The sequence below is a fragment of the Rhipicephalus sanguineus genome, chromosome 2 (genome assembly GCF_013339695.2).
Source record: "Rhipicephalus sanguineus isolate Rsan-2018 chromosome 2, BIME_Rsan_1.4, whole genome shotgun sequence".
NCBI lineage: Eukaryota > Metazoa > Arthropoda > Arachnida > Ixodida > Ixodidae > Rhipicephalus > Rhipicephalus sanguineus.
The window spans coordinates 3,820,686-3,847,535 of NC_051177.1; the positions used below are offsets into that span (position 1 = coordinate 3,820,686).

Consider the following 26,850-nt stretch of genomic DNA (forward strand, 5'->3'; position numbering starts at 1 on the left):
CCTCTATAATACCTGTGAAGATAGCAGCGAGATGTTCTCTCGCTATCTTTCCCAGGCGCTTCACCAGACCCGCGAGTATACCATCCAGTCCCTGTGCTGTCTGTGATGCTATTCGCGCTAGGGCACGTTCTAGCGCTACTCGTGAGACCTTCCATTCACAGTCCTTCGCTTGTGAATGTCCTGGGGCTGGTGTTATATGTGTCACGTTCTCCGCGGCTGCTACAGGAGCCGGGGTCCCAAAAACGTTTTGTATGTAATCGGTTATCTGCTTTTTGACATCGGAGACCGGTTCTCCTGTCGCCTCTTCTCGGAGGGTTGGTCGTGACGGGCTCTTTCTGTCTAATGCCGATATATACCTCCAAAAGTTCTGGATTCCACTGCGACCTGGCGTTGTGAGCTCCTTGAGTTTCTCGTGGTCACTTTCCGCAATCTTGCGTTGCACTAGTTGTTGCATGTGCCGCTTTAGCTCCAGGTATTTGTGCCACGCCTGCTCGCAGTCTTCAGCTGAGAGGTGCCGAATGGCGCTCCGGTGCTCTCGGTTTGCTGCAAGTCTGGCTTTCAAAGCTGCTTTCACCTCGGTATCCCACCATGGCTTACACTGAACACCTTTGCGCGAGTTTACACGAACTTCATGTCTGCCCATTATGACTTTCAGTTCTTTGATGAATGCTTCGTACGTGACAGGGCCGTCTGGGTTGCAGTGTATGTCGCTCGCTTCGAATTCCTCAGCGATTTCGTCGTATGTAGCTACTGGTAGGTACCGCCTTGCTGGGCTGCGGTGTCCGCGCCGAGTTCTGTGGTAGGCCGAGGCTGCGAAAGTCAGCTTTATTCTATTGTGGTCGCTCCCAACACTGTACTGGCCTGACTCATCGACATGTACTCGGGCGATGCGCATCGCCAACTTGCGCGACACAAGGGCATAGTCGATACATGACTGACTGTTTCGGGCACACCATGTGACCATACCCTCGCAGTCGGGTCGGAGGTTTGCCACTTCCAGTGATAGGTCTTCTGCCAATTGAATCAGAAGTGATCCGTTGATATCCTGGTGTCCATCGAGAGGTTAAATATGTCCATTGAAATCTCCCATCAGGATTACCTGTTTGCCCTCCGCCCATCGGATCACATCTTTTTTTATACATTCAACAATCTGGCGGTTCCCAACATCTTCAACGCGTGCGACACTGAGGTACACCACTCCCACAATCACTGGCACACCCAGAAGTTCACCGGAAATCCACATGTGTTCGCTGCAGGACCCTTCCAGCCTGGTCCAAGTGGTATTGCTGCGCCACAGCACACCCACGCCTCCTCCTTTGCGGGATCCCTCCGTTCTGTTGCAGCCTGCCCAATGCCAGTCTGCGTTTAGAGGTGGCTCCTCGAGGTCCCGGAGATGTGTTTCGGCCACAGCAAATAAGGTGAAGTCTTCTGCCCGGAGAGTCTGGTACAGTTCTTCCCACCTTGACATCCTTCTCGCACCATGTAGGTTGATGAAGCCTACATTGACTCTAGGTGTGGTATGCTTGTGTCTTCTTGGGTGGCGCCTACGCCTCATTGGCGCACTCTCGTGGCCATCACGAGGTGGTGCCGCACCAGCTCCCCTACAGTGTGATACATAGTATTTGGGGCGTCTGGGATGGTCCATGGGAAAGTTGGAGTCTGTACCCATGTTGGCAGTCCTGGCAGCTGCAGTGGAGCTGGATGTTGGCCTGTCACAGGATGAGGTGTCTTGTGCTGTTGGCCTGTAGTTGCCATCTGGTGTGCGTCTCCAACCTTGGGTGTAGTCCGGCTGTCTTTCGACCTCCGTGGACTTTTCCGGTTGTGGCGTTGCGGTGTCTGCGGCCTGGGTTGCTTGTCGCCGCTGTTCTAAAAAAGCTTGGGCCACGGTACTGATTTTCATGGCCACAGAGCACACTCCTGTGTTGTTGTAGTGGATCCCATCTTTGTCCATCATATCTGGTCTCCAACCCTCGTTTATGTCGAGGAACTTGTGTCTGCTTCGCTTGCACCAGTTCCTCAACTGCGCGTTGGCTAAATGAATTGCGGCCCTGGTCTCGTCTCCTCTAGAGGTGATTTCTGGGATGGAGCATACCACGAGCTTGGCCATGCGATTGTGCCAGCTCGTTTTGAGGGTCTGGGCGATACGACAGGGATCCTGTCTCAGTGCATCCGTGAGTCCAACGTGCACTATGTATTGGCGGAGCACATTTCTGGCTTTCCGCTCATATGTATCAACGTAGTGCATCGCTTTTTCACTTGTGGCTTTTTTCCCAAACAGGAAACCAACTGCTTTGGGGGGATACACATTGGTTTGTACGTTAGGTACAATCCTCCCCACATTGCCATCACCCACAATTATGACTTCCCGCTCCGCTTCCGGATCTGGCCGTACCCATTTCTTGTTGACCTTCGGATCCACTCTGGTTGACGGGTGATCTGTAGTCTGCTGCTGTGGCTGACTATCTGTCCGTGTTTTCATATTTGCCACTTTGGGACCTTGTTTTCCGGCAGCTCTCTTCGACCGTGCGCCGCTTTTCGTCGGTTCTCTCTGGTTGGCACTTTCCTCACTGTGCGTTTCTGTTGCCTTCATTATCTCACCTGATGTGAGACTTGGTAGGCTTGGCTGATCCTGAATGTCTGTCCTCTTTGGTCCCCTAGGTGAGCCTTGCTGGTCCAGGGAGTCACCAGCACTTGCCTGTTCCGAGACCATGCTGTTCGCTTGAACGTCACGGAGCTGCGTCTGCGAGTGTCCGTTTAACTCGGAGGCCGGGGTCTCAGAGGGAGGCTGTGGGGTCGACTTGTTTTCGTCGTGGTGGCCCTCAGTGTTTTCACATACCATTGGGGGTTGCTGTTTGTGGAGTTGTAACATTTGTCCAGCTAGCTCTCGCACCGTTGCCTCGAGCGTCTCGATCTTGGCCTGGAGCTCTGAGCAAGCCCGCTGCTGGCAAGCTGTTAACTGCGTTTCCAGCTCGTCGATCTTTCTGCACAGTGAGCACTCGAACTCCACTTCCTCCGCTGCCTCGATATCTTCAAAGCTTGTTTCATCTTTGTAAACCCACCTTCCACTTGAATCGCATTTGATACTTGGCATCTCATCCTCGACATGTCCTTTCTTCCTTGATTTTCCCTTCGCCATGTTGGTATACTGTTCCGCGCACGGTGCACTTTGTATTTCGCCGCTAACGGACAGCTAGCGCCATCTTTTGCCCGTCTTTGGAGACAACACGTGCTTGCCGGCGCTGTGCCGATTGATTGGGCCTAGCGCTTCGTCGGTATGAGCAGCGGTACATTCAGCGGGAGGGGACAGGGAGCAGCGGACTGGACAAATGCCTCATATCACAATGACGCACACCACATCACAGCACATCACCATACACCACAACAGTTAATAAGCCATCACCATACACCACAGCACATCACCATACACCGCGCCGCCACCGGAAGCCGGGTCCGGCGCAGCAGCGGCGCGGCGCGGGAGTTCACCGCAAAAGGCCCACGCGGGAGCCGGCGCTTAAACTGCCACCACTGCCATGGCATAATCATCATCAACACTCATTTCGTGACTGGTGGCGTGAGATATGGCGACGGTAAGAAGCGCTCCTTGTTTTCAAAATAGAGAGTAGTTGTAGGCTATGTAGTACGAACGTACAAACGTGAAGAGATAACGAAATGGGGCGTGCGTTGTCTGTAGGCCGCGGTGCGCTAGAAGAGTGCCTCGACAATTTGTGCATTGTTGGGACTGTGCTTTCACGTGTCCTTCATCGTGCTTGTTACACGTTTTGTGCCGATGTTTTGAAACCACTTGCACGACGTTTTCTTTTTACAAAGGCCGCTGCAGCGAAGGTTCAAGAGGTTCGAGAGATTACGAGGATTGAACGAGTTGGAGCCCATTCCCACATACGTGGTCTCGGACTCGATGATTCGCTTGAACCACGACCGGTAAGCGCCGCTTCGATTGCCGTTATTCGTCGTGTTTTTTGGGCATGTGAAAGCATTTCGTTTAAAGGGACCGACAACTGGTCAGAACGTAGTAGAAATGAAAAGACCGTGAAATATAGTGAGATTCCAGCATCCTTTTCGCTTTGTGAGTAGGATTTATATTGTTAAATCGTGCTTAAAATTAACAAAAACAGGTATGTCGCGCAGCCTAGCGGAGGAGCCTTGAAACTGGATTATGAAGTCGGTCACATTTATAGTGAACTAGAACCAACTTCCCATGAGTTTCCTAAAATGACCTAGAGGGAACTCTGGCGCTGCGATCGTTCAGCCACCATGGGAATGATGGGTAGTACACGGATTTGCCTAGTCTTCGTGCTTGTGGGCTTCGAACGCACTTGTGGCTTTGTTTATTGCTATGTTTTGGTTTTCTTTCGGATAAAAGAATGGATCGTTGTGAACTTCTTGACCAGATTTGAATCGGTCAGCCTAAAGAAGTTAAAGTGGTGAAGTGAAACTGCTGATTTTTGCTGAACTTCGTTTTGCAACAAAGCGGATGCAGGCGACGCAGAGCCAAACGGAGCCGAAAGAACGAAGTTTAGACAAATCCGTGTACTACCCATGATTCCCGTGCTGGCTGAAGCGCGATGCATTGCAGCTCCCATAGACACTAGCGCCAGAGTTCCCTCTAGTAAGTATTGTAGGAAACTCTATGCAACTACCTAGTGGCGCGAACGGCAGGGTTCAGGCGTTCCTCTTGGCGACGAAAAATCCAGGTGGCGCCAGTGCAACTTTTTCTAGTCGCACCGCCCCTTCTGCTGTAGGCGCTTGCGCGCGTTTCTTGTATGCATTTATCCGCGTTCCGCGTCGTTGTAGCGGTGCCCTGCATTAATAGACAGTTTTAGTTGAGCGCCCGCTACATATATGTGGACGCAGCATGTCATTGGGAATGGCTGGCAGGCTGCGCCCGCAGAGCTGCTGCGGATGCCCAAATAAAACTGTCTAACGTGTTTAACAGAGAACGTGTATGCCGTTCGCTTCGACTAACTTTCAAGGAATATCGTACTCTGCTGTTTCTGGAGGCTGAAACAACATATACACTTAATTGTACCCGCGATTGGGAATAATTTCATTCTAATTTTAAGCAGCTCGCACGCAGCGAGTGCGTGAGATCGAAAAGTGGACAATACGGTGGGGATGATAATTTTCGTCTTTATTATTTGCAAGTTAACTCATCAGAAGAAAGAAAAATTAAAGCGCTTGTTGCTCAGCCTTTACAACTCCACGATGTCATGGCAGCGGACACATTAAGGTGCCTTGATGCGCGCTTTCTCCGCTTTCGGGTGAGGACGTACAACTGCGGCGTCTGTAGTGAACTGGAATAATTTATTATGATAATTTTCTTTATATTTCACTTCAGTTGCTACGGTGCAGCTACCATATTTCAGACGCCAGTGATACACCAGCTCACGACGTCTCACCGTTCTTCAACGGCAGCGCCGAGCAGGGCTGTCAGCATTGGACGCTTGTCAAAAAAAATTATGATAACTGCGGGGTGGCAAGAAAAAGAGCAACGCATAGTGAGTCCACTATAGGAAATCACATCGAAGCGCTAGAAAAAAGTGCAGCCGCGATCCTTGCGGCGACGAGACGCGTTCGGTTTCAGCCGCTGCATTGCCAGGCTCGTCCGTTCGCAACACTAGGATATATGTTCTAGTTCACTATAGTCACATTGCTGTATGTAGTCGCGTAGTCTGATGCTGTCATGCGCGCCATAATTGGTCCTCAAAGTTAGAGTATGCATTATTATCTATCCCCGCTCTGTTCTGTGCTACCTACGAGGTAAAAGGAGTTGCACGGTGAGAAGCAGCGCTACCTTCGGGGCCGCCAGAGGCCCATGTCGAGCCGCGGCGCATGCGCAGTAAACCGCCACGCTTGAACGCGAACCGCTCTCGCGCTCACTGTTTGCAGCATGTGTGTTCAAGTCTGTATGATACCCCTGTCACACGGACAGCCTTAACCGCGGTTAAGCTAACTACGGTTACGGTTAACCGCGGTTAGTGGTAGCTACATGGCAGACGTAACTGCAGTTAGTCTCCTAACCATATTTATCGCAAACCGAGCTAGGCAAGCACGGTTTACCCTGACAAACCGAGAAGCTGACAAGATGGCGGAGCTGTGAGTGCACCAGCCGTGAACCGGCGCACGTTATTCGGCAGCTTCGCGGAGGATTTTCACGGAACGCGTCTCCAGTTGGCGAATAGTAGCCAAGCAAAACTAGTTGAAAACGAGATTTGCTTGGCAAAACGAGGCTCGCCGTGGAAAGGCCAACAACAAAGATTATTCCGTCCCACGGCGTGTTTGCGAGAGGGTACAGTATTAGGCAGTTTTAGAATAGCGTACGCTAAGTTAGCGTTTGTGGCCCGCTATTTCCGCCACTTAACGGGAGCCCGCAAGCGGTTAGCGTACGGCGCATGCGCAGTTGCGCGAAAAGCCAACGCAAAGCTTTGCGTACGCTATTCTCAGGGTGTCTACCAACCTGGAAAGCCTGGAAAAGTCAGGGAATTTGAACACGTCTGGAAAAGTCAGGGAATTTCTGAAAAATCTGGCCAGGTCATGGAAACTGACTGTAGTCTTTCAGATCGTCACGAAAATATTCATTACCATTGATCAAAGCTTAAAAAATCGCTCCTTAAACCACACAGAACAGCTAAGCAAGAGCATAGTACAAAAAAAAAGTGCATAGCTGGTGCTTCTACTTTCCGAGTACAACGTTACTCACGCGCATAAAATTGTGCATGTTTGTCTTGGTCGCGATCTCGGCTCGGCTTGACGGCCTTCTGGTTAGGCTAGAAGTGCCATCAGCAGAGGGCAAGGTGCACAGAATATGCGACTTGTAGTTATTATTTTTTACTGAAAAGTGTAGTTTAAAGGTGCGTAAATTGACCATTTGCAAAAATCTGCAAGGCGGCTTTCCTGCAAGGTTGTTTTCCAACCAAAAACTCTCAATCCCCGACTGCTTTTCTCATTCTGTTTTTGCTTCTCTACCCCCTCCCCCCTCTTTCTTTTCTTACGAACGACGGCTGCCTTGTCCACCTAGCGAAGGCTGAGGGTTCGTACGAGGCGGCCCCACAGTAATAGTTGGGGAAAGAGGTCGTTTTGTCGTACTCGCGTGCCTTCACTGGAATTAGGAGCGGTAAAAGTACAATGAGCGAGAAAACCAGTCTGCGACGGAGAGTTTTTGGTTGGAAAACAACCTTGCAGTAAAGCCGCCTTGCAGATTTTTGCAAATGGTCCATTGGACTGGGATACAAAAACAGTAGTAGAGTAAATATGGTAATCCAGATCGGATCGGATCCAATCCAATCGACATCTCAAGCTGCCTGGGCTGCAGCCATATTGCCATTCTTCTTGCGATGCAGTGAGTTGCTATGCCTCTTGCAAAGAAGTGTTCATTTAACCCTGATTGGGTGAACGCGGAAATATCCGAGCACGCCTCATGGATTAGAGCAGTGCCGAACGATACAAGTAAGGCTCAGTGTGCAGCATGCCAGAAGACTTTCACGCTTAGCAATATGGGCATCGCTGCCGTCTCCAGTCACGCTGTGAGCAAGAAACACCTAGCTGCTGTGAGCGTGGTGCAAAGTGCTTCCCAGACAAACATCCGCGCATTTTTCAGTGCTGGACCCAACTTGCCGTGTTCCGTGACTGCTACGAGTGAATGTGTATCGGCTGTGCCAAGCAAGAGTGCTCAAAGCGTGCCTGCTAAACCAGTGGCCATCGCGCCTGAAGGGAAGGCATCCTTAAATGGGTTTCTAGTCAAGAAATGTGTCACGAAAGCAGAAGTTGTTTGGTGTCTGAACACTATAGCGACCCATGGATCGTTTCGTTCAGCAGCAACGTCGGCGGCGCTTTTTCCCATCATGTTCCCCACGTGCGACGTCGCGAAGAAGATGCAACTTGGTAAGGACAAAGTTGGCTATACAATTTGTTACGGTATAGCCCCGTACTTCCGAAACAGGCTGCTATCAAAACTGCATGGTGTCCCACACGTGATCGTGGCTTTTGACGAGTCCCTGAACAAAATTGCTCAGAAAGAGCAAATGGACGTTTTGATCAGGTTTTGGGACCCAGCTGATGATGTTGTCAAAACCCGCTACCTGACGTCCTGTTTTTTAGGACACACTCGCGCAGAGGATTTAGCTGCTGCTTTCAAAAAGGCCACCGAGAACATTGAGCCGGCAAAAATACTTCCACTTTCGATGGATGGTCCAAATGTCAATTTGAAGTTGTTGAAGTTATTGAAGGAAGAGTTTTCTGCGTCTGATGGAAATCAGAATATTGTGGACATTGGAAGCTGCGGACTGCACGTTGTGAGTGGTGCATTTAAAACAGGCCACAATGTCACAAAGTGGAACACAGTAGTGTTTCTTAGAAGCATATACAATTTATTCAAGAACGTCCCTGCACGCCGAGCCGACTATGTATGTCAATTTCACAGGGAGCACACTGTTTCCGCTAAAGTGTTGCTCAGTGCGCTGGCTGGAAAATGGCAAGGCTCTTGCTAGGGCACTGCAAGTCCTCCCAAATGTGGTCAAATATGTTGAGCACGTGAAGAAAGAAAAGAAACCTCCAACGTGTGGCAGCTATGCTCATGTCGAAATGGCTGTGAAAGACGAGATGCTGCCAGTAAAGCTGGCCTTTATGCTTTCAGTATCAGAAGAATTGGAGCCATTTTTGGCTGAGTTTCAGACAGAGAAGCCGATGCTGCCTTTTCTTGCAACAGCACTGGACGGCCTGTTGCGGTCACTGCTGGGACGAATCGTGTTAAAGGAAAAGCTGGATGGCTGCAGGCACATTTTCAAAACTGATGAAAATTCATCTGGAGAACCCAAACAACATCATTGGTATAGCTGCCTTTGACATAGGCCTTGCCGCCAAAAGTGAGTTGCGAAAGATCACTAAACCATCTCACACTGCGGTGGTAAGTGTCAAAAAAGAATGCATCTTATTTATTAAAGCCTGTTTAGCAAACATAATCGAAAGATCACCTCTGAAATACAAGCTGACAAGGGGGGCCAGTTGCTTAAACCCAGCAGTTTGTGCCGCTTCTGTGGAAGCTGGCCAGAAGCAGCTGAACGTTGCACTTGAAGTACTTATAGAACACGGGCGCCTTACAGGCCTACAAGGAGAGAGAGCAAGTAGATCATATGTACAAGTGTGCTCGAACAGCACTGCACAAGTGCATTTGCAAAAATTTGATCGCGCAAGAGAGCGCTTGGAGAAGCTGTGGGTGGAACTCTGTGCAAGTTCTCATGAAGAGCTGCTGCTGTTTGTGAAGATTGTGCTGTGCCTTTCACATGGAAATTCTTCCATGGAGCGGGGATTTTCAGTGAACAAGGAATGTCTTGTGGAGAATATGAAGGAGGAGTCACTTGTAGCACAAAGTTTAGTATACAATGAGGTGTCTGCAGCAGGTGGTGTTGCAGAAGTTGACGTAACAGACAAGATGATAGACATGGTTCGTAGTGCCAACATCAAATGGAAAGAAGACTTGGAGAGGAAAAAGAAAGAACGGTTGGACGTATTGGATGCTGAAAGAAAAAAGAAGAGGACTGCGGCTCTTCTGAAAGAGCTTGAATCAAAGAAGCAAAAACTGATGGAAGACGCACAGCTTCAGGTCTCCATGCTGCAGCAAGAGATTGAATCTTTGAAACAGTGACGGCGTTGCCGATGCAAATAAACAAGCTTTTCTGTTTGTCAAGGGACAATTATTGTGTCTTAATATTTTATTCATTGTAAAAGATGCTTTCAACCAAGGGAATACAATAAAGCAGCATGGTTTTCATTTTATAATAGCACCTCATAATTTGTTTTTACCACTGAAGAGTTTGTTTCCAATGCGCAGTTTCTTCCAAGCAGATGTAACGGTCGTGGAATTTGCTTGAAATGGTCATGGAGAACCTGGAAAAGTCAGGGAATTTGAAAAAATTTAATTGTTAGACACCCTGGAACTGCCTATTATCGTTACAGGTTTCTCATGGGAAGTGCTTTTTGCATTGTTCGTATCTAGCCGCCTCACAGAGCTGCAAACACTGAATATGTAGTCGAAAGTGGAACGATTCAACACACTGTCGTGGGGGTTAGCGGAGGTGTATCATACCACGAAACTTGCCGAGGGTGTGCCCAAACTTCTTGCTGACCATACGAGCAGCACGTGGTTTCGTCGTCTTGCTCACCTGAGCTAACTGAGCACGTGTAGCAATGGCAAACCCGCGTTCGCGTTAACTGCGGTTAATCCTGTAACCACGGTTAAGCATAACCGCAGTTAAAGCTGCCCGTGTGACAGAGGTATAAGACTTCATATTCGCCGCAGATAGAAGAATTCTGATTACAAATGTTTCATGGCATTTTCCAACGCCTTTCCGGGGCGGTCGCTCTACTGGTAGAGCGACCGCCCCGGAAGGGCGTCGGTACCGGGTTTGATCCCGGGACCAGGACGAATTTTTCAGCAACTAAGAGGCTTTATTTCTGAGAAATCCATATGGATTTTCTCGTGGCTTCGTGCTACACTGTTCCGTCTTCTTTCTTGTGGTGTCGTTTCTTGTGCTAAAAAAACTATACAGAAAGTTCTCCTCATTCCATCCATGCTTGCGAAACGCGCTTGACAAGCGTGAGTGCTGACGAGCAGTGCGGCCCAGTGTTGTATTCGATGCAAAGGCACAAGGTGCCCGAGCGGTGCACTGTTCCAGTTAATACCAGCACATCTAGAGGGTTTTCTTCCCCATTAACCAAATCTTAGTTTTCTCCATATTCCCGACCACTCCAGACGCGTGGCAAGACTGCTTAGCCTTCTTGAATACTACTTTTGTCAGCAAAAAAATACTCTATGTCGTCATTTTAGCATTAGCACATTTAAGCTTAAAAAATATTAAAAAACCACCATTCGTTCAAACCCGCTGACCATGTAAATACTATAGGTAGCGGGAGAACTGCCCCTATGGGAATTAGTAGGGTGGTTGTACTGCACGAGATATGTCACCAAGCTACTATCTCTCGACCTTGGTAACGTGTTTTGCGTACTTTTGCAGTTATTAATGCATCTGATGACATCAGCTTTATGGGGAGTTCATTCTTAGCTCGGTAAAACTAACGAGGTGCCTCTTCTACGTTGAAGAATTGCAGGAATGGAATTGAGCTACCCGGCCATTCCCAGTGTCCGAATGGGCTTTTTTCATTCCGAGGAATTGAAGGAAATGGAATTGCGGCAAGTTCTAATTCCCCAGAATTGAATGGAGGCGCCCATTCCGCAGCACTGCTTCCCACCCGCGGCAAAGTGCCCAGCCATACTACTTCATCATAGTGGGAACTTCGCTACTTCAGAAAAATTGTGATGATTTATGGCATAGTGGGTACCTTGCATGTGTACTTGTATTAGTTGCCCCAAGAGACTCTACAGCGGGCTCTACAAAGTCCGCTCTTCCAGCTTTCGCTGTGACTGTGCTGCGTATTCCGTGCAGGCCTGGCTATCTTTCTATCAGAGCAGGAGTCTTGCACATCAGAGAGTGCACTCAATGACGTGCTGCTTCTGAGATCGTGCTCACTCCCTTGACACAAAGGATTGAGCACACTAAAAAAATTCGTGTTTATCTTTTGAGAAAATAAATATCGTGACTTTGAAATTAATACTGGTTTGTGCTAGTTGGTAGGAATTCGTGGTACTGTTACTTCCACTCCTCTGAAGAACGTGTTTTACCCTTGTCCCACTTTCTTAAGAGGAGGGCAAGTAACTACATCACAAATCCAATGTTTTTTATGATAACCTTTACTTCGAATTTTTGCATACAAAAATACGTTACGGAACGTTTTTTTTTTTTTTCGACCCGGAACAGAAATGGAACCGAACTTCATGCGGTGGAACGAAACTAAAACCGAAACGAAAAACATTTCGTTCCGACATCCTGCTTCAAATCATGCGCTATGCTATGCGGCTCTCCGCGCTGGTGGTACTGTGCCGCTGTATTGTTGTTAGGATGTCTCACACACTGTTGTACGGAACGGCGTTCCAAGGAACGACGTTCCAGGAACTAGTTCCTTTTGGGAGGAACGGAGGAACGCCACCGTTCAATTCAGGATCGGTGGAACTGTAACGGTAACTCGTTACGTTTACGAGGGAACGGCCAAGGGAACAGCGTTCCTTCTGTAAACGTTCCACGGCATTCAAAAGACGTACACAAGTACGCGGCATGCCATGCAAAGCAGGGCGGTTCGGCGACCGCACCAGGCCCATAACGCTACCACTCGCCTGTCACGTGACTACGCTGCATCCTGGTTTTAACTTCATGGGATCCGCTGGGGCGCAAGGAGGCATGCGGCACCGGAACCGATCACATGCGGGAGAAATAGCTGACTTTATTGTTTTTTATTATTTATTTATTTTATTTTTTTTTTTTTTCATTTGTCTGAGCCAGTCTGGACAGCAACTATGTGCCGTTGTGGAGTCTGCAGACATCGTGGAGAACATTTATTTGGCATCCGAGAATAATTGAACCCCTTTGCAAGACCACCACTAGGAAAAACGCGCTTTTTGCCTTGTTGACATATTTGTTTGGGCAGCTCGAAATTCGTTTTTGTGTTTTGGTTTGTTTGTTTTTTCACTGCGCATTTGGGCGATTCTGCTACGTGCCCCCGTGACCTTGCCGGTACAAGGAAAAGGGGGTGTGGCCGTTGGAGACACGAACTATAAAGCCGAAGCGCCTGCGCACAGTTCCGCGAAATTTTCGAACGCCAGAGATAGCAGAGTGATCCCACCAGGAAACGAATCAACGCTCGCAGCCGCAGAAGATGTCCTAGCCACCGAAACCCTGCGTGGTTGCCTCCCGCTGCGTATGAGAGGACTTCAAGGGGTCCAACGTAAAGGTGGCACTTTGGTTGGACGTTGTGGGGTTGCACACGCAACCCATTGCCTTCAACGCGGCGGCACCTCGGCTTCGCGCTACGTTTGTACGCACAGTGGTGAGGGGGCTTGCGGGGGAAAGGGCATTCTACCGCTCCCGCAGCCCTTCGCGCCCTGCTCCCTGGCCGAAGTCGGATGCCCCGTCTTCCCTCCTTGCTCTTTTCTGGAGAGACTCCTCTCCAGACCCGAAGGAACTCGCGCCGCTTCCTTGGGGACCGCCTCGTCTTTCGACAGCTTGAGCGAGTCGGGAGCCACCCAGATGCCATCACCCCCTGCGCAACGCCCGGTCTATCGTGAGGTAACTTACTGCCTCAGGGCCGGACTGCGAAGCCACGAGAGGTGAGTCGAGCCTTATCGCTTTCAATCTCGTGTGCTTCCCATTTTGTTGTTGTTTTGACGTTGTCATGTGGAACTTCTCCGCCACTTTGTTCTTACCTTGTATTCTGTTGCGTTGGTGGCGCTTTTGGCACAATAAACTGTGTCAGGCAAAGAACTCGTCTCTGTTACCACTAGCCTGAAACCCGCCGTGGTCGCGACTCAACGCGAACCACGGGTTAGGGGTCACAGCTCTAACTGTTAGGGCTGCTGTGTAGCGCTAGTAGCGAGTAACTACACTCCTCTAGTGCGCTGTGTGATCCAAAGACGGGGCAGTTTCGCCCGCGCGGCTTGTTGTGTTCATGCTTGTTGCAAAAAGTAGAACCCCTATATTTGGCGCCCAACGTGGGGCCAGTGGTATGACAGAGCGAGTCAGTTTGTGTGAGTGACTGCCACTACACGAACAACCATGGCAGCAGACGAGGCTGACTTACAGCCACTGTTAATGCTGCCACAGATGCTGCCAATAAGCAACAGTTCGAAGATGCGGTAACGGCTACTGCACCCTTCGATTCCCGCGGCGAACTTTAGCCAAAGGAAGTAGAAGTAGCACAGAGCAGGGGTATGAGCAGCTGGCTGGCGCGATGGGCATCCCTCCTGCAGCGATACGACTTACTGTTCGCTGCAGAGGGAGAACAACGAACAGCGTGTAGCGGACGCACTTACGCGTACGCTCGTTGTCTGTGAGAAGAGTGACATTACTACTCAACTCACCTTGCCCGACGCCGAGCCTGAGAGCGACGTAACTGCTGCGACGCTCAATGTTATCAGGAGGGGTAACATTACTACTCATTCTGATAATTTGAAACTCAGCCTGAGAGCATATAGTAACTGCTACAATGCTCGACGGCGACGGTCCGAAACGAAGGGCGGACAACCCACCTTCGCAGGACGAGAACGCTAACCACTAGGACTGCGTCAGTTTAGTGGAAAGCTTGCTTAGCCAAAAGGTGTTGTCAGAGGCACAGTGGCAGGATCTCTTTTGTAAATACTTTTGTAAGTCTTTGATGGGCTCCGGGAGCCCGGCGGCGCGGCCACATAGCACGTTGACGCAGATGGTATTGCTGTTAGTGCGCGGCGCTCTGAAGCAGCTAGTAACGCTGTGAGCGCGTTTCCTCCTACTTTCGATTCCTGCCCGCTGAGAACTGACCACTCCTTGCTAAGGTAAATCCCCGCGGAGAAGGATACACACGAGTCCTTCAAAGCGGTGATTTCCCGCACGTTGGCACGCATACTCGTGCATAAGCTCATCGAGGTGTTCACGTGATTCGAATATCCAAAGCAGTTTATAACGGACAATTCGTCCTGATTCTCTCTCGAAATCTTCGTACTCTCCTGTGTAGCCTTCGGCATGAAGCGCAGGAGAACGACCACGTAATGTGCCCAGGCAAGTCTCATTGAACGTGGGAACCGCAACATCAAGCACATGCTCGTTGAAATTGCGGGGATGCACAATTGCTCTCAGGGCTACTGTGAACACGCTCGACTGGCTTTACCTCCGCCACCCTCAATCTTTGAAGGGAGCTGCCTAATGCCGTAGAACATAGTCTACAGGAATGCAGCATGGCGCTGGTTGCTTCGTCAGCACGCGCTGATTGTGCAGCTGGGCTGCGCGCGAAGGTGACGAAGGCTTTGTGCAAAGCACGACGGAACCTGAGCACTGCTCGTGCGGAGCGGAAAGCGCAGTATGACTGCTCTCATCAGGACGTTCAGTAAAAAGTGGGCGATCTGGTGTTGAAGCGCAATCATGTCCTAAGCGATGCCAGTAAGAAATTATCAGCTTCTCTGGAACCGCAGTGGATAGGACCGTACCGGGTAGGAGAGACTGTCTCTTCTCCGTGTACAAGCTGACGGACTTAACGCTAAGACCGATCGGCGGACCTGTGCATGTCCATGATCTCAAACCCTATTATGACAGAGGTAACCAGTGGCCCGAGGGAAACGCTTCCCCGCGCCCGCAGGCAGTGGCATCCGAAGGCACGGCTCGACGTACGAGCTCAGTGCGACGTTACAACTTGCGATCTCGGCAGAACTAACTCTGTCCGGTTCGTAGGGGCTTTATTGTGCGTGATATCGGACGGGACGCTCCTCTGATATCTAGCATGCAGCCTTCGAGAGCGAGCACACGCTTGCTTTTTCGGAGAGTAAGAGAGGGGCTAACTTATTGTTCGAGTCGCAGATCACCCATCGGCAGCATTTCAACAACAGCCAAGCCAAAACGACCGTTTTTGCCAGCAGGTGCCCCATAACCTGGCACTTCATCAAGCTGTCAACGCAAGCGTCTTACAGCAGGGAGCGGCGACACCAAAGCTACAGTGTTCTACCAAAGCCTACAGCAGCAGCCAGAGTCAAGGCGAAAAAAAAACAGCTTCCGGTCCCGAATGGCCTCAGTGGAGAAGAATTCGCGGAACCAGTGCACAGCCCGGCGAAGAGTTGCAGACCCGGCGACCGAACTACGGAGTGCACCCGCGGTACGTGCGTGGTATCCCGCTGCGCGGAACGGGGGTTGCAGCCGGCCAGCCGCAAGCGTCGGGGGACTTTCGACTCCAAACGCCTTAGAAGAAAAGAGGTAGAGGGAGCACGAGGCCGCAGGAGCAGAGCGGACCCCTGCTTAGCAACTAGTGGCGAGCCGCTGAGGACGGGTCGGCGCCTTCTTTGTTGCTTTGCGTGCCGATAGTCCCAGAGCAGCGGAGGCGCTTGACACGGAGAAATCTTCAAAAGCAAAAGAAAGAACCATTCCACCACAAGCGAACATCTAACATCGGGACGGCCACCAGAATCGAGCCCAAAGCCGGGTGCCCCCCCCCTTTCAAAAGCACGCGCCCGCGAAGTCCGAGCCAGCGATCGATGCCAGAGGCAAGCAAAAGCGTGCACGGTCCGAGCTGCCTGGTTTCCTGTCGCGCCCCCATCAGCTGTCATGTCTCCCCAGCGCCATCACTCAGCGGTAACGGTGCGGTGATCTGCGTCTCCGTGCGGCTCCCTCATCGACACAGACGTCGCCGCGTTTCTGGTGGAGTCGCTAGCCCCCCTCATAGAAAGCCCCTGGTGATGGCGGTCCTCTTTTTTGGCTAAAGGGTTCAATTAAGGAGGGGGGGATGTGGGGTTGCACATGCAACCCATTGCCTTCAACGCGGCAGCACCTTGGCTTCGCACTACGTTTGTACGCGCAGTGGCGAGGGGGGTTGCGGGGGAGGGGGCATTCTGCCGCTCCCGCAGCCCTTCGTGCCCTGCTCCCTGGCCGAAGTCGGATGCCCCGTCTTCCCTCCTTGCCCTTTTCTGGAGAGACTCCTTTCCAGACCCGAAGGAACGCGCGCCGCTTCCTTGGGGACCGCCTCGTCTTTCGACTCGAGCAGCGGTGACGACCACAGCTTGAGCGAGTCGGGAGCCACCCAGACGCCATCACCCTCTGCGCTACGCCCGGTCTATTGTGAGGTAACTTACTGCCTCAGGGCCGGACTGCGAAGCCACGAGAGGTGAGTCGAGCCTTATCGCTCTCAATCTCGTGTGCTTCCCATTTTGTTGTTGTTTTGACGTCGTGCGGAACTTCTCCGCCGCTTCGTCCTTACCTTGTATTTTGTTGCGTTGGTGGCGCTTTTGGCACAATAAACTGTGTCAGGCAAAGAACTCGTCTCTGTTACCACTAGCCTGAAACCCGCCGTGGTCGCGACTCAACGCGAACCACAGGTTAGGGGTCACAGCTCTGACTGTTAGGGCTGCTGCGTAGCGCTAGTAGCGAGTAACTACACTCCTCTAGTGCGCTGTGTGATCCAAAGGCGGGGCAGTTTCGCACGCGCGGATCTGTTCGTTACAAAGTAACCCCTATAACGTCTTGGGTGGGAGCGACTCGCAGCGTGCTGCGTAAGCTTCCGCAGTTTCTGCTCGCGCTCTTGCCGACTGCGTAGCTTTGATGCAGTTTCTGGGAGTGTTTTTCTCGACGCATAGTCTTTTGGTCGCTGTGGACAAATATCAGCCATTTGACACCCGGTTGCGTGGATGGCAGAGAAGAGGCCCGTAGTACAGTGGATGCGGGCGCCGGAGAGGCGCCTGCCCGGTCCTTTCGATGGTTACGTTTGGGCAGACATTGCTTCAACGTTCGAGTTATCTCTGCGGCTATCGGCCTAGTTCACTTCAACAGCCGCCGCACTGGAGACACCTCTGTCATGCAATAAGCGATACGCGTACATTCAGCTTTGCTTTTATGTCACACCCGCTAAGCTTGCCCTCGCCCCTACGAGCTTGGTTGACTTTGTTCTCATTTGCGTACAACACGGCAGCACCCTCCAGTGCTTTGGTAGAATGGTTCCTCAGCATTGCGAACGAAGTGTAAAGAAGAAAATATGTTCGTCTGTCGAACACCAGCATCAACATGCAACTCTTGTGGAGTTCGTTTAGCGAGGTCGGTTGAGCGCAGAAACTTCAGCAGCGCGACTATGATGCTCCCGTGCTTGAGTGTGTGTGTGTGTGTGTGTGTGTGTGTGCGTCTTTTTTTCTTTATTTTTTTACTCTTTCTTTTTTCTTCCTTACCTTTCTGTCCCCCCTTATGCGCTAGACACATGGTGCGATTCGGCATCCGATCCGACGTGCGGCGCCGCACGCGGCATACGACGATTCAGGACACATGGGGCGAACGAGCAATCAGCGCGCAGGCTCCGCCCACACACGGCACCTCAGCTTGCACGCTCGGAAGACATCGTATCCTCTTCATTGAGTACAAAACAAACAACCTTACACATCCACGCTTCGTTCTGTAAGAACATTGCCAATAAAGCTATGACTTCGCGAGCGACAAACATCTCAACAGCCCGCTTTCACTCACGACTCCGAGAGTAGGCCTATCACGACACCGAGCGTAGGCCTAGCAAGGCGGATGCTGTCGCTAGCGCCGTTGGCGATCAAACGCGAGCTCATCGTCGAGCGCTTATTTTTATTAACACGATTAAAGCTTTTACTCTTATGAGACGCGTTTACATGCGCAATTGGTTTTCTCGATCCGAAGAGCAAAGGTGGAAGCGAAGCGGGCCGGTTGGCCGAGACGGCCGGTGCCGCTTTTTACCTGCGAATTGGCCTTCCATCACGGCTCGATATCTCGCTAGTGGTTCGGAAACGGGTGCCTCCTTGCACAAATGGCACACTTCAAATGTAACTTTATTCAATCATGAGTTATTTGATGTCAGAAAGTTTAACCAACGTTTTTCATGATCGGAGCCGTCCGAACGTAGTTCAACAAACGCGCAAACAAACAAACAAGCAACAAACGCGCCACCAGAGGCGTGACGTCAGGCGTCTCCCGCGCTGCCATTGGCTGCGGCCGTCAGACCGACGCGGCAGCCGCGCGGCTACATTCAGCAAGTTGGATGCCCGTGCGGCGTGCGAATCGTCTCCGCACGCTGATGGAACCTGTTGGGCGTCTGTCGGATGCGGCTGTTGGCACGAACAGCCGTACGACGAATCGCATCCGAATTCGCACCATGTGTCCAGCGCTATACCCCTTCCCCAGTGCAGGGTAGCAAATCGAAAAACTTTCTTCTGGTCAACCTCCCTGCCTTTCCCTTAACCTCTCTCTCTCTCTTGTGGAGTTCAAGCATGATACTTTACTAAGTTGCCAATATCTACACTGGACATTATTTTCCACTCATGCTGCAATATTGAATCAGTACTCATTGAACGCCTATATATTCAGTTTGATGCGGTTTCTTGCGCAAGAAATTTAATGATATTAGTGCACGTCAGAAAATTTGCATTTGAGAGCGGCCCGAATCCTGAGCAATAGCCAAGTCCATCGGGCGGTAGAATGTCAAACCATACTAATCTGGTTTCCGGCTCACATGGGAAGAGGTGTCAGAGACTCAGCGCAACCTAATCGAGACGGCACACGCCAAGGCGCGCGAGCTCACGAGCCGCACCCGTGACCGTCCTCTATGGGGCAATACCAAAGACCGCTTGCCCAGCTATAATGAAGTTACCAAGGCCCTCTACCTGGCCCGCCGAACCTTTCCTCCGCCCAGCGACAAGCTGAACAGGACGCAGGCGGCGGCCCTCAGACAACTGCAGACGCGCACGTACCCCAACCCCGCACTGTGTAACAGACTCTACCCGTATACATACCCGACAAATATATGCAAGGTCTGCCACACTGAGCTCGCCACATTAACTCACATGCTCTGGGACTGTTACAAAAACCCGCTAGGTGCTAACTTTGGAACCCTTCCGCCGCGGTGGGCCGCTGCCTCGCACAGCCCCAGCCTCGGCGACCAACTTTGGGCTGTCCAGCAGGCCCGCGAGGCGGCGGTGAGGCAAGGCCTCGACGTCCCCACGTGGGAGACCTAAAGCCCGGTCAGCGAAAGCTCTGCAGGACCATCAATAAAGTTGTTACCAACCAACCAACATCTGAAGCGCAGTATCCTGACTGAACACTTGAAGACCAACGTGAAAAGTGCCACATGTGTTGTGCTTGTAATCGGCGAGCACTGATGTTGAAGTTAGTCCTGTCTGAAGTATATCCGGTGCTCCTTTAAAAAATTCGTCTAGGAACATTTCTTTACATAATTTATCTCCATATAACTTGCTGCGGCAATATTATGATTCATGCAATGCACGCAATCTGATGTGAACTTTAAGTTGCTCACTTTATCTCGACTCAGGATTTGTCTGACACTATATTTTAATTTCAAAAAAGACCAGATGTAACGTTAATGTAACGATACGTTCCAATTTTCGAATTGGAACTGGAACACGTTCCTTTCGCAATAAGGAAACTTGTAACGGGAACTCGTTTCAAAATTGGGAAGGAACGAGGAATGAGCTTTCGTTCCTGTTTTAGAGGAACGTGTACAACACTGGTCTCACATGTGCTGCGCTGTGAAGACGCGCATTTATTGTATCTTTTTGATGAATCGACTTGGCTTGGATTGCGGCAGCAGTGGTAAAATAAACGTGTAGACTGCGACTACAGCAAAACAGGTGTTCTGTAGTCGAATAATAAGGCTTCACTTAACCGCTAGCGCATTGAAAACGACTGTTACATTCATTACAATAGGGTTCAGCAAAAATAAAGTAATCCTATAGAAATCACATGTGCTTTCTGTTTTAATTTTTACCGGCACTACAACCGTCATCGCGTCCACCAACCAGTGTTGTGGGCATGTTTCACGCCAATGGAAGAAGACCGAACGCAGGTCGAAAAATTCTGTTTTATAAATTTCTACTCACTTTCCAGAGAAACCGCTGCAAGGTTGGACACTTCAGACGGTACGCTTTCTATTGCGGTACAAAGCAGAAAAGCGATGAAAGATGGTAGACAGTCCCTTTAAAAATTTTGTCAGTACGCTGTTAAAGGGACCCTGAAACGGCTTTGACGATTTTGTACGAACATTTTGTACGAAGGCTTTAAAGCTGCGAATTGCCACCGATCACAGCGGCTCAGCCAAACGCGTTTTCAAACCGCCCACTTCTAGTGCGCGTCGTATTGGAAGCGCGACATCACGCAGGCGGCTTATCTGATTGGATATGTCCAGTACACGTCACTGAACCTCCTGTGGGCAGCGAGCGTCGTCTGCCTGTGTTACAACGTACTCCGTGTTGACGTGAGCTGAGCGACAGTGTTTATCTCGAGGTTTCTTATCTTGGACGCAATTAATTGCCCGAGCTGTGTTGTGTACCACATACGTAGCGATTGGTGGCTTGTAAAGCTGCGACATCGTGCAATGTTTGTGAGGCATCTGGCGAGCGGAGTCCCTTCAGCTCGTCGCTGCAGTGAGCGTCGCGCTCTCGCTACCCATTCAACGCCACGATCCATATGTTTGGTGTCTGCGGCTGTCACTTCACCTCTGAAGACACAACCACATTGCCCGAGTTTACACTTATTGGTGACTGTTCTCGAATTCTTTTTGTTTGTCCGCATGCTTTTGCAGGTTGTCGCCATACAGGAGAATAAAGATCGGCTGGTAGTGTGGCGGCACCTGTCGGAGCAGATATCAACCACTCCCCAAGCTTTGTCTTTGTTGCCAGACGGCGTGCTGCCGGGCACATTGGGCCTCCAAGATTGCACGCAACCTGTCAGCGCGCAATATCGGAGGCCATGACTGGGCAAAGCTCAAACCGTCGAGTGCGCTCATGAGAGCGCTGCGATCGCCGGCAATGTTAGCGTGTCTGTGAGTTGAGGGTGCAAGGCAGTGGTGAGGAGGAGAGTAGATATAATTGTCCGTAGTGGCCTTGGTACATGGTGCGTCACTTAATTTCTGGTGCGAATGATGTGGGGATGCTCTCGCCTAAACGCTGACAAAACTTCAAAAAACTGTTTCAGGGTCCCTTTAAGAAACCACAGGTGGTCAAAATCATCTGGAGCCCTCCATTACGGCATTTCTCATAGACCGCTTTGGGACATTAAACCAGCCAATCGGAGAAAGTTAGGCCAGTTGTTATGCATTCCTGAAATCGTACATCTTTAACCGAGGCTACAAGACTAGAATGTGTGCTCTGCTTTTTTTAATCACCTATTCTTTGTGCCAGTTAATGGCCTGTCATGTAAGAAGAAAATGCTAGAATTTTTTTAGTTCCAGTGGCTGGTGGGGAGTTTTGAGAATTCCATTTACTGCCAAAAGAACCCATCTATCAGTCATAAGGGAGACTAACCCTGCATGTTCTTTGAAGAAAAGGTGAAACTTGCTTTCACTGATGTCATGCCTGTTCAATGGAGCGTAAATTAATTTTAGCCAGAGTTGAGGAGAAAATGAGATCACTCGTGCAGTTTTCGTTTGGCAAAAGATATTGAAAAAGTTGGGTTAAATGTGCTTAAAGTTCCTTGGTCATTTGTCAAGTGGTAAAGTTAACTTGGACGCATACCTCCTCCTGGCTGGAAGAAATCGTTGTCATGTGTTTTTGCCCTTTAACTCTCTCAAGCTGAGATGTGCAAATATTCATTACTTGTTTGTACTTGTGGAGATAGGTTTTGCACAAAGCTTACCCTACGAGGCGACCGGGAAGGGACGCGACGTTCTCCACTGCCGCAGCGAACAAAGACGCTACGGCCGAGTTCGTTGACTCGCCAACACGGCGCAGAAAAGGCACTCGAGGCAGGTTGTCAACAAACACGGGTTTATTAACCCAAGATGCAGCACAGTGCGACAATCACGGGCTTGCGGGCCGTCAGGGTAACTCCGCAAGACCGATCGAGTACGCTTGCCAGCGGCTTTACGACTATCACACAAAGGGCAGCAGTCGAGCACACGGACGAGAAGCTGCCTGCTAGAGCAGTGCATCAACCTCTCGTGCAGGCCTGAGAGCATCTGACGCGGGCAAGCCAGCGCCAGACAGAAGCGAGCTCATGGGAGAGGGGATTGTCACTAGCGGCCAGTGAGGACCGGCGAAGCGCAGTGACGTAGGCTAGTGTGGTGGCACGAGCATGCTCCGGGCATGTCCGGACGCGTGGCTCGTGCGGGGAAGACCAACGCATGGCTCGCACCAAGCAAGAAGGCCTGGCAGCGTAGCCGCGGTAGCCATGTCGCCGAATAATGGCGGTTCCCGGCGCTCGAGCCGCGCGGGGCCAATTAGCTGGGGAACGAGGCGCCAAAGGGGAGGGCGCGCTCGATTCCCACATACTGCTGCTGAATACTATAGCCTTGGTGTATAACTTTTCATTGGCATGGATAGCTTGGCTTCCCTTGAACAGAATTTGGGCCCGTATTCTGAAACGATCGCGAAAGGCAGCAGGATCGCCTTTGGTGACGTGGAATTTGACGTGTTCAATAAATGCATCATTACTTGCCTGTAACGTCATTGTTGCACTGGCTGTTGGTGATACGAATGTTTCACAGCACGAAAGTGAGAGTACTGTACGAGCACAGAGCGACCCAAGTGTGGTGCTATGAAGCGTATGCTGGCTTCTATGCAGTGACCAGGCTTGGCTGTGGCTTCTTGAAGTATAAAACATGTTGACAATGCTTTCAACCTTTTTTGTCCAGTTGTTTAAAGGGCCCCTCACCAGGCCACATAGTGAATTTTAGTTAGATGCTGGAGGTTGTTGTGTGCCGAATGAAGAGCATTATGCCCTAAGAATTTTTCAAATCTGTTCATTACAATCCGAGAAAAGCAATAATTTGTGGTGGCGCGAAACCATGATGCGAGGAGGCAAGCTGCAATCCCTTGCCACTCGCCCCGTGTAGCCTTTGCAAGCCAAATCCCTTCCCTACCCTCTTTGGCAGTGGAGCCAGAGGATCACATGACGCATGAACACGTCATGTGCATGCATGGTCACCTGCACATGACATGTCCGAGCACGCAAGTGGCGTTGCACGGCCGCTACCTTTTTTTATGTAGCGGCCGTGGGCGTTCTCTGTGGTGGACTGCCTGTTTCTGCGGGACGGACATGAAAGCTGCGACATTTGTACGGGCACGAGACTAGCGGTATCAAGAGCCAGTGCCACATGAACATTTAGGTAGACGCGGGAGAATAAATGAGCCTAATGAGTGCACTAACGTGCCAGAAAATTATTTTCTTTGTCAGGGCTGGCGTCTGCTCGACGCGCAAACCGCGAGAACACGAACGCATGCGAAACAGATGCTGATTTGTCCCGCATCTCGCTTCAATTCGTGGTAAAAGAAAAACACCCACACATCCTCCATTTGTGTGCCTTATTATTTCTCTCAAATTTCATTCATCTACTAAAGCAACAAATTACACAAACTGCACATGTCGCGTAAAATAACTATCGCAGTGTCACATGCTGCTGTTGGCGACGTCGGAGCACTGTCGTCTACATAGAGCACCGACGTCACAGCCCTACTGTCTATGCAGGGCCATTACATTGTGTACGTCATCCCCTCATTCTTTGGCCATGCGCCCGCGATAAGAAGGGCAAGCAGCGTTCAGCTTGAAATTTGACCCATTTCTGCGGCTTATAGCGTCGCAAATTTTGGCAGACGTGATCGTGAACGCCCGGTGTATGCATTGCGCTCGTCACCTCAAGATTGTCAAACCTGGTGAGGGGCCCTTTAAAGGGCCAGTAAAGAGGCTCCGACCTTTTTTTTACACCCCCCAAACAAGCTCGCCAATTCTTACAGTAGACGGCAGCGATCACATTTTGTGATTATTGCAGCATTGTGTGCCGCGCAGGCCCTCCATTTCGAAAAACAATTCCCGCACCTCTTTCCTACGCTTGTCCGATTCTCCTCGTACGTGCAGTAATGAAATCTTTTTTCCATGGGCAACATTACTTACCACTGAGCTCGTCGATTGGTCCTTTGCACTACAAAACGGTGCCTTGGGCCAGCGGTAATGCAGTTATGGCCGTACATTCTGCATTTTCATTTTCCTGTGCTGCCCTCTGCCGTTCTGTAGAGCACCGGGACAAGCAATATTGCCAGAATGAAAGCCTCCAAGATGAAGAGGCGTCTCGCTACTTTACCACTAAGGGAAGGGTGCATGCCTCATCAGTGCCTCGTAATCCTCACACCGTGCTTTATCCCTGCGCCGCTATGAGACGTGTGCATGTGGAGGAAGCGTTGCTTGGTTGTTGGCTGTGCGCCAATGACGTAATTGCTGACGTTGTGTTACGTTGATGAAGTGGGTGTGGTCACGACATAGGGCTATGCCTCTCCGCTGCAAGAGAAGGGTGGGAAAGACGAGCGAGAAACCGAAACCAATAAAAGGGGGTCATTCTATACCCAGTAACTTCCTTAATACAGTACTTATTTGCAAAGTTCTTGCGGCAGCATGTTCACATCGTACAAGTGTGCAGTTATTTTTCCATTAGAAATATTGGTCCACGAAGTTCTTTACTGGCACTTTAACACTTTCGTGACCGCACCTATTCCTGTCGATAGTATGTTATCGATGACTTCAAGATCAAGTTTTGGCACTCTCTGAGCGGTTCTCGACAGCTAACGCAATACAAAGCATAAAATAACATGTTTTTTATCAGTTTTGTTTGCGAGTTTGTTTTTTCCACCGCGGGGAGATTTTTAAAGCTTGTTCGCAGTCGGGTAGGTGAGCGCTCGTTTCAGACTTCGCGTCGACGCCACTCGCGGGTGCGCCACAGAAACGGCGAATTTCAACGGATTCCGATTAATATGAGCGGGAATCTCTGGATGATGGTAGCACCATAGACACAGAAGACGACTTCGATTCGCAAGGCTTCAGTACGGACGGCGAAAGTGCGTCAAACCTCCCCGGAACATCAGCAGCTATCCGCCTGTAAGTTTCGTCTTCTCCTCGGGTCGTTTTATCACTGCCGCGCGTCGATGTAAACGTATCCGGTGTGTTCTAAATATAACAGCTCTTATCTGCAAGGTGTTGACTTCATTCGGACGGGAGCATCTGGCGCCGGCTGCAGAAAGAGCGCAGTTCTCTTCGCGAAGACGGCGCGGAGCGGACTTTGACCCAATGCTCCGGTGTGCTGCGCGGCGGCGTCTTCGTGTTATTTTTTACCACAGAAGTCGTCAGAGAGATATGCAACCACACAGATAAGTATGCGTGGATGCATACTTTCGAAAATCCAACATACAGTGAGAGGGACGGATCCATGGAGGGAGGTTATTGAAGAGAAGATGAGCAAGTTCGCCTCACTCCATGTGTACATGGTAATCATTGAAGTCCCGCGCTTGCATTGGTGTTGGTGTCGACGACACATATTTCCAGGCATTCGTCCACCATCAGTGATGCCACGGAAAAGGTCAAGGCTTCTTGAGTGTCTCTGATCTGAAGAAGACGACCGTTGCATCCCACGAGAATCTTCACCACGTGTCTTCTCTATTGCAACACATGAATGATTTTTCTACGCTATCTTTTAACCACGTCGGAACCTTTCAGTGGATGAGAAAATGATGAAATGTGAAGGCCGGTATGGTAATCGGCAGTATATGAGCGAGAAAGAGGTGAAATGAGGGTACAATTATGGATTTTTGCAGATTTGGAACAGGCTACACTGTTCATTTCAACAAATACACAGGAAAATGGAAAAATACCAGAACTGCAAACTATGCTAGGAAAGTGGAACAGAAAAAAAAAAAATTTTTCCCCGAAACATGCGCAGCCAGCCTTTGTTTCACCACGTCGAGAACCTGCATCGCGCGGTGGCATGATAGGCACTAGTGCCTATATTCTTGTATTATGTAAAGAATCTTTGTACTTACAGAGCTTATATTTCCACTATTATTTTACGAGGGCTTTGCGTTCAAAACGTATATTTCGATTTTCTTTAGTGTTTAATCTTTGCAGAGTAGCATTGATGTTTTTATGAATCGTTCTTTTTGATGCATTTTTTTTGTTTGATAATTTTTTTATTATATTCGAAATAAATCCGTTGTTTGAAATTAATACTGTTGGAATGACCAATTCTTCCTCTATCATTTGATACCCTACACTTTAGCATCAATTTTATTCTGTGGCAGGAAAAAAATATTTCCTGAACTAGCCAAAAACAACCGATTTTTCGGCGGTCACGAAAGTGTTAAGGCACAGTATAATATTTAAGGAATGCAAGTTTGTGTGAAATCTATTTTTGTTGAGAGTTTAACACGGCGTACTCAGTTCAGCTGCAGTGTGCCGCCACAGCGACATCGTCTCAACATCTCAACATAATGCGGGC

General features: G+C 50.1%; 2 protein-coding genes across 4 annotated transcripts in view; both read left to right on the plus strand.

Moving 5' to 3' along the window:
* The first annotated feature begins 3,536 nt into the window (after positions 1-3,536).
* LOC119382355 (ruvB-like 2) overlaps positions 3,537-26,850 on the plus strand; it is a 240,933-nt gene continuing 217,619 nt past the window's right edge. The window contains exons 1-2 of one of the 3 annotated variants that reach the window (XM_037650049.2): positions 3,537-3,587; positions 3,829-3,939. In XM_037650049.2, the coding sequence (XP_037505977.1) occupies positions 3,579-3,587; positions 3,829-3,939 (120 nt within the window). In that variant the 5' untranslated portion in view covers positions 3,537-3,578. The remainder of the gene's footprint in view (positions 3,588-3,828; positions 3,940-26,850) is intronic. The other 2 variants (XM_037650053.2, XM_037650052.2) reach the window with 2 other exon arrangements.
* On the plus strand, positions 7,243-9,733 carry LOC125757079 (uncharacterized). Its single transcript, XM_049412189.1, has one exon. The coding sequence runs from the start codon at positions 7,368-7,370 to the stop codon at positions 8,502-8,504; it is 1,137 nt and encodes a 378-aa protein (XP_049268146.1). The 5' UTR covers positions 7,243-7,367; the 3' UTR covers positions 8,505-9,733.

Coding starts and splice junctions, on each gene's coding strand:
- LOC125757079 (XM_049412189.1), top strand. CDS start 7,368: ATGCCTCTTGCAAAGAAGTGTTCATTTAACCCTGATTGGGTGAACGCG.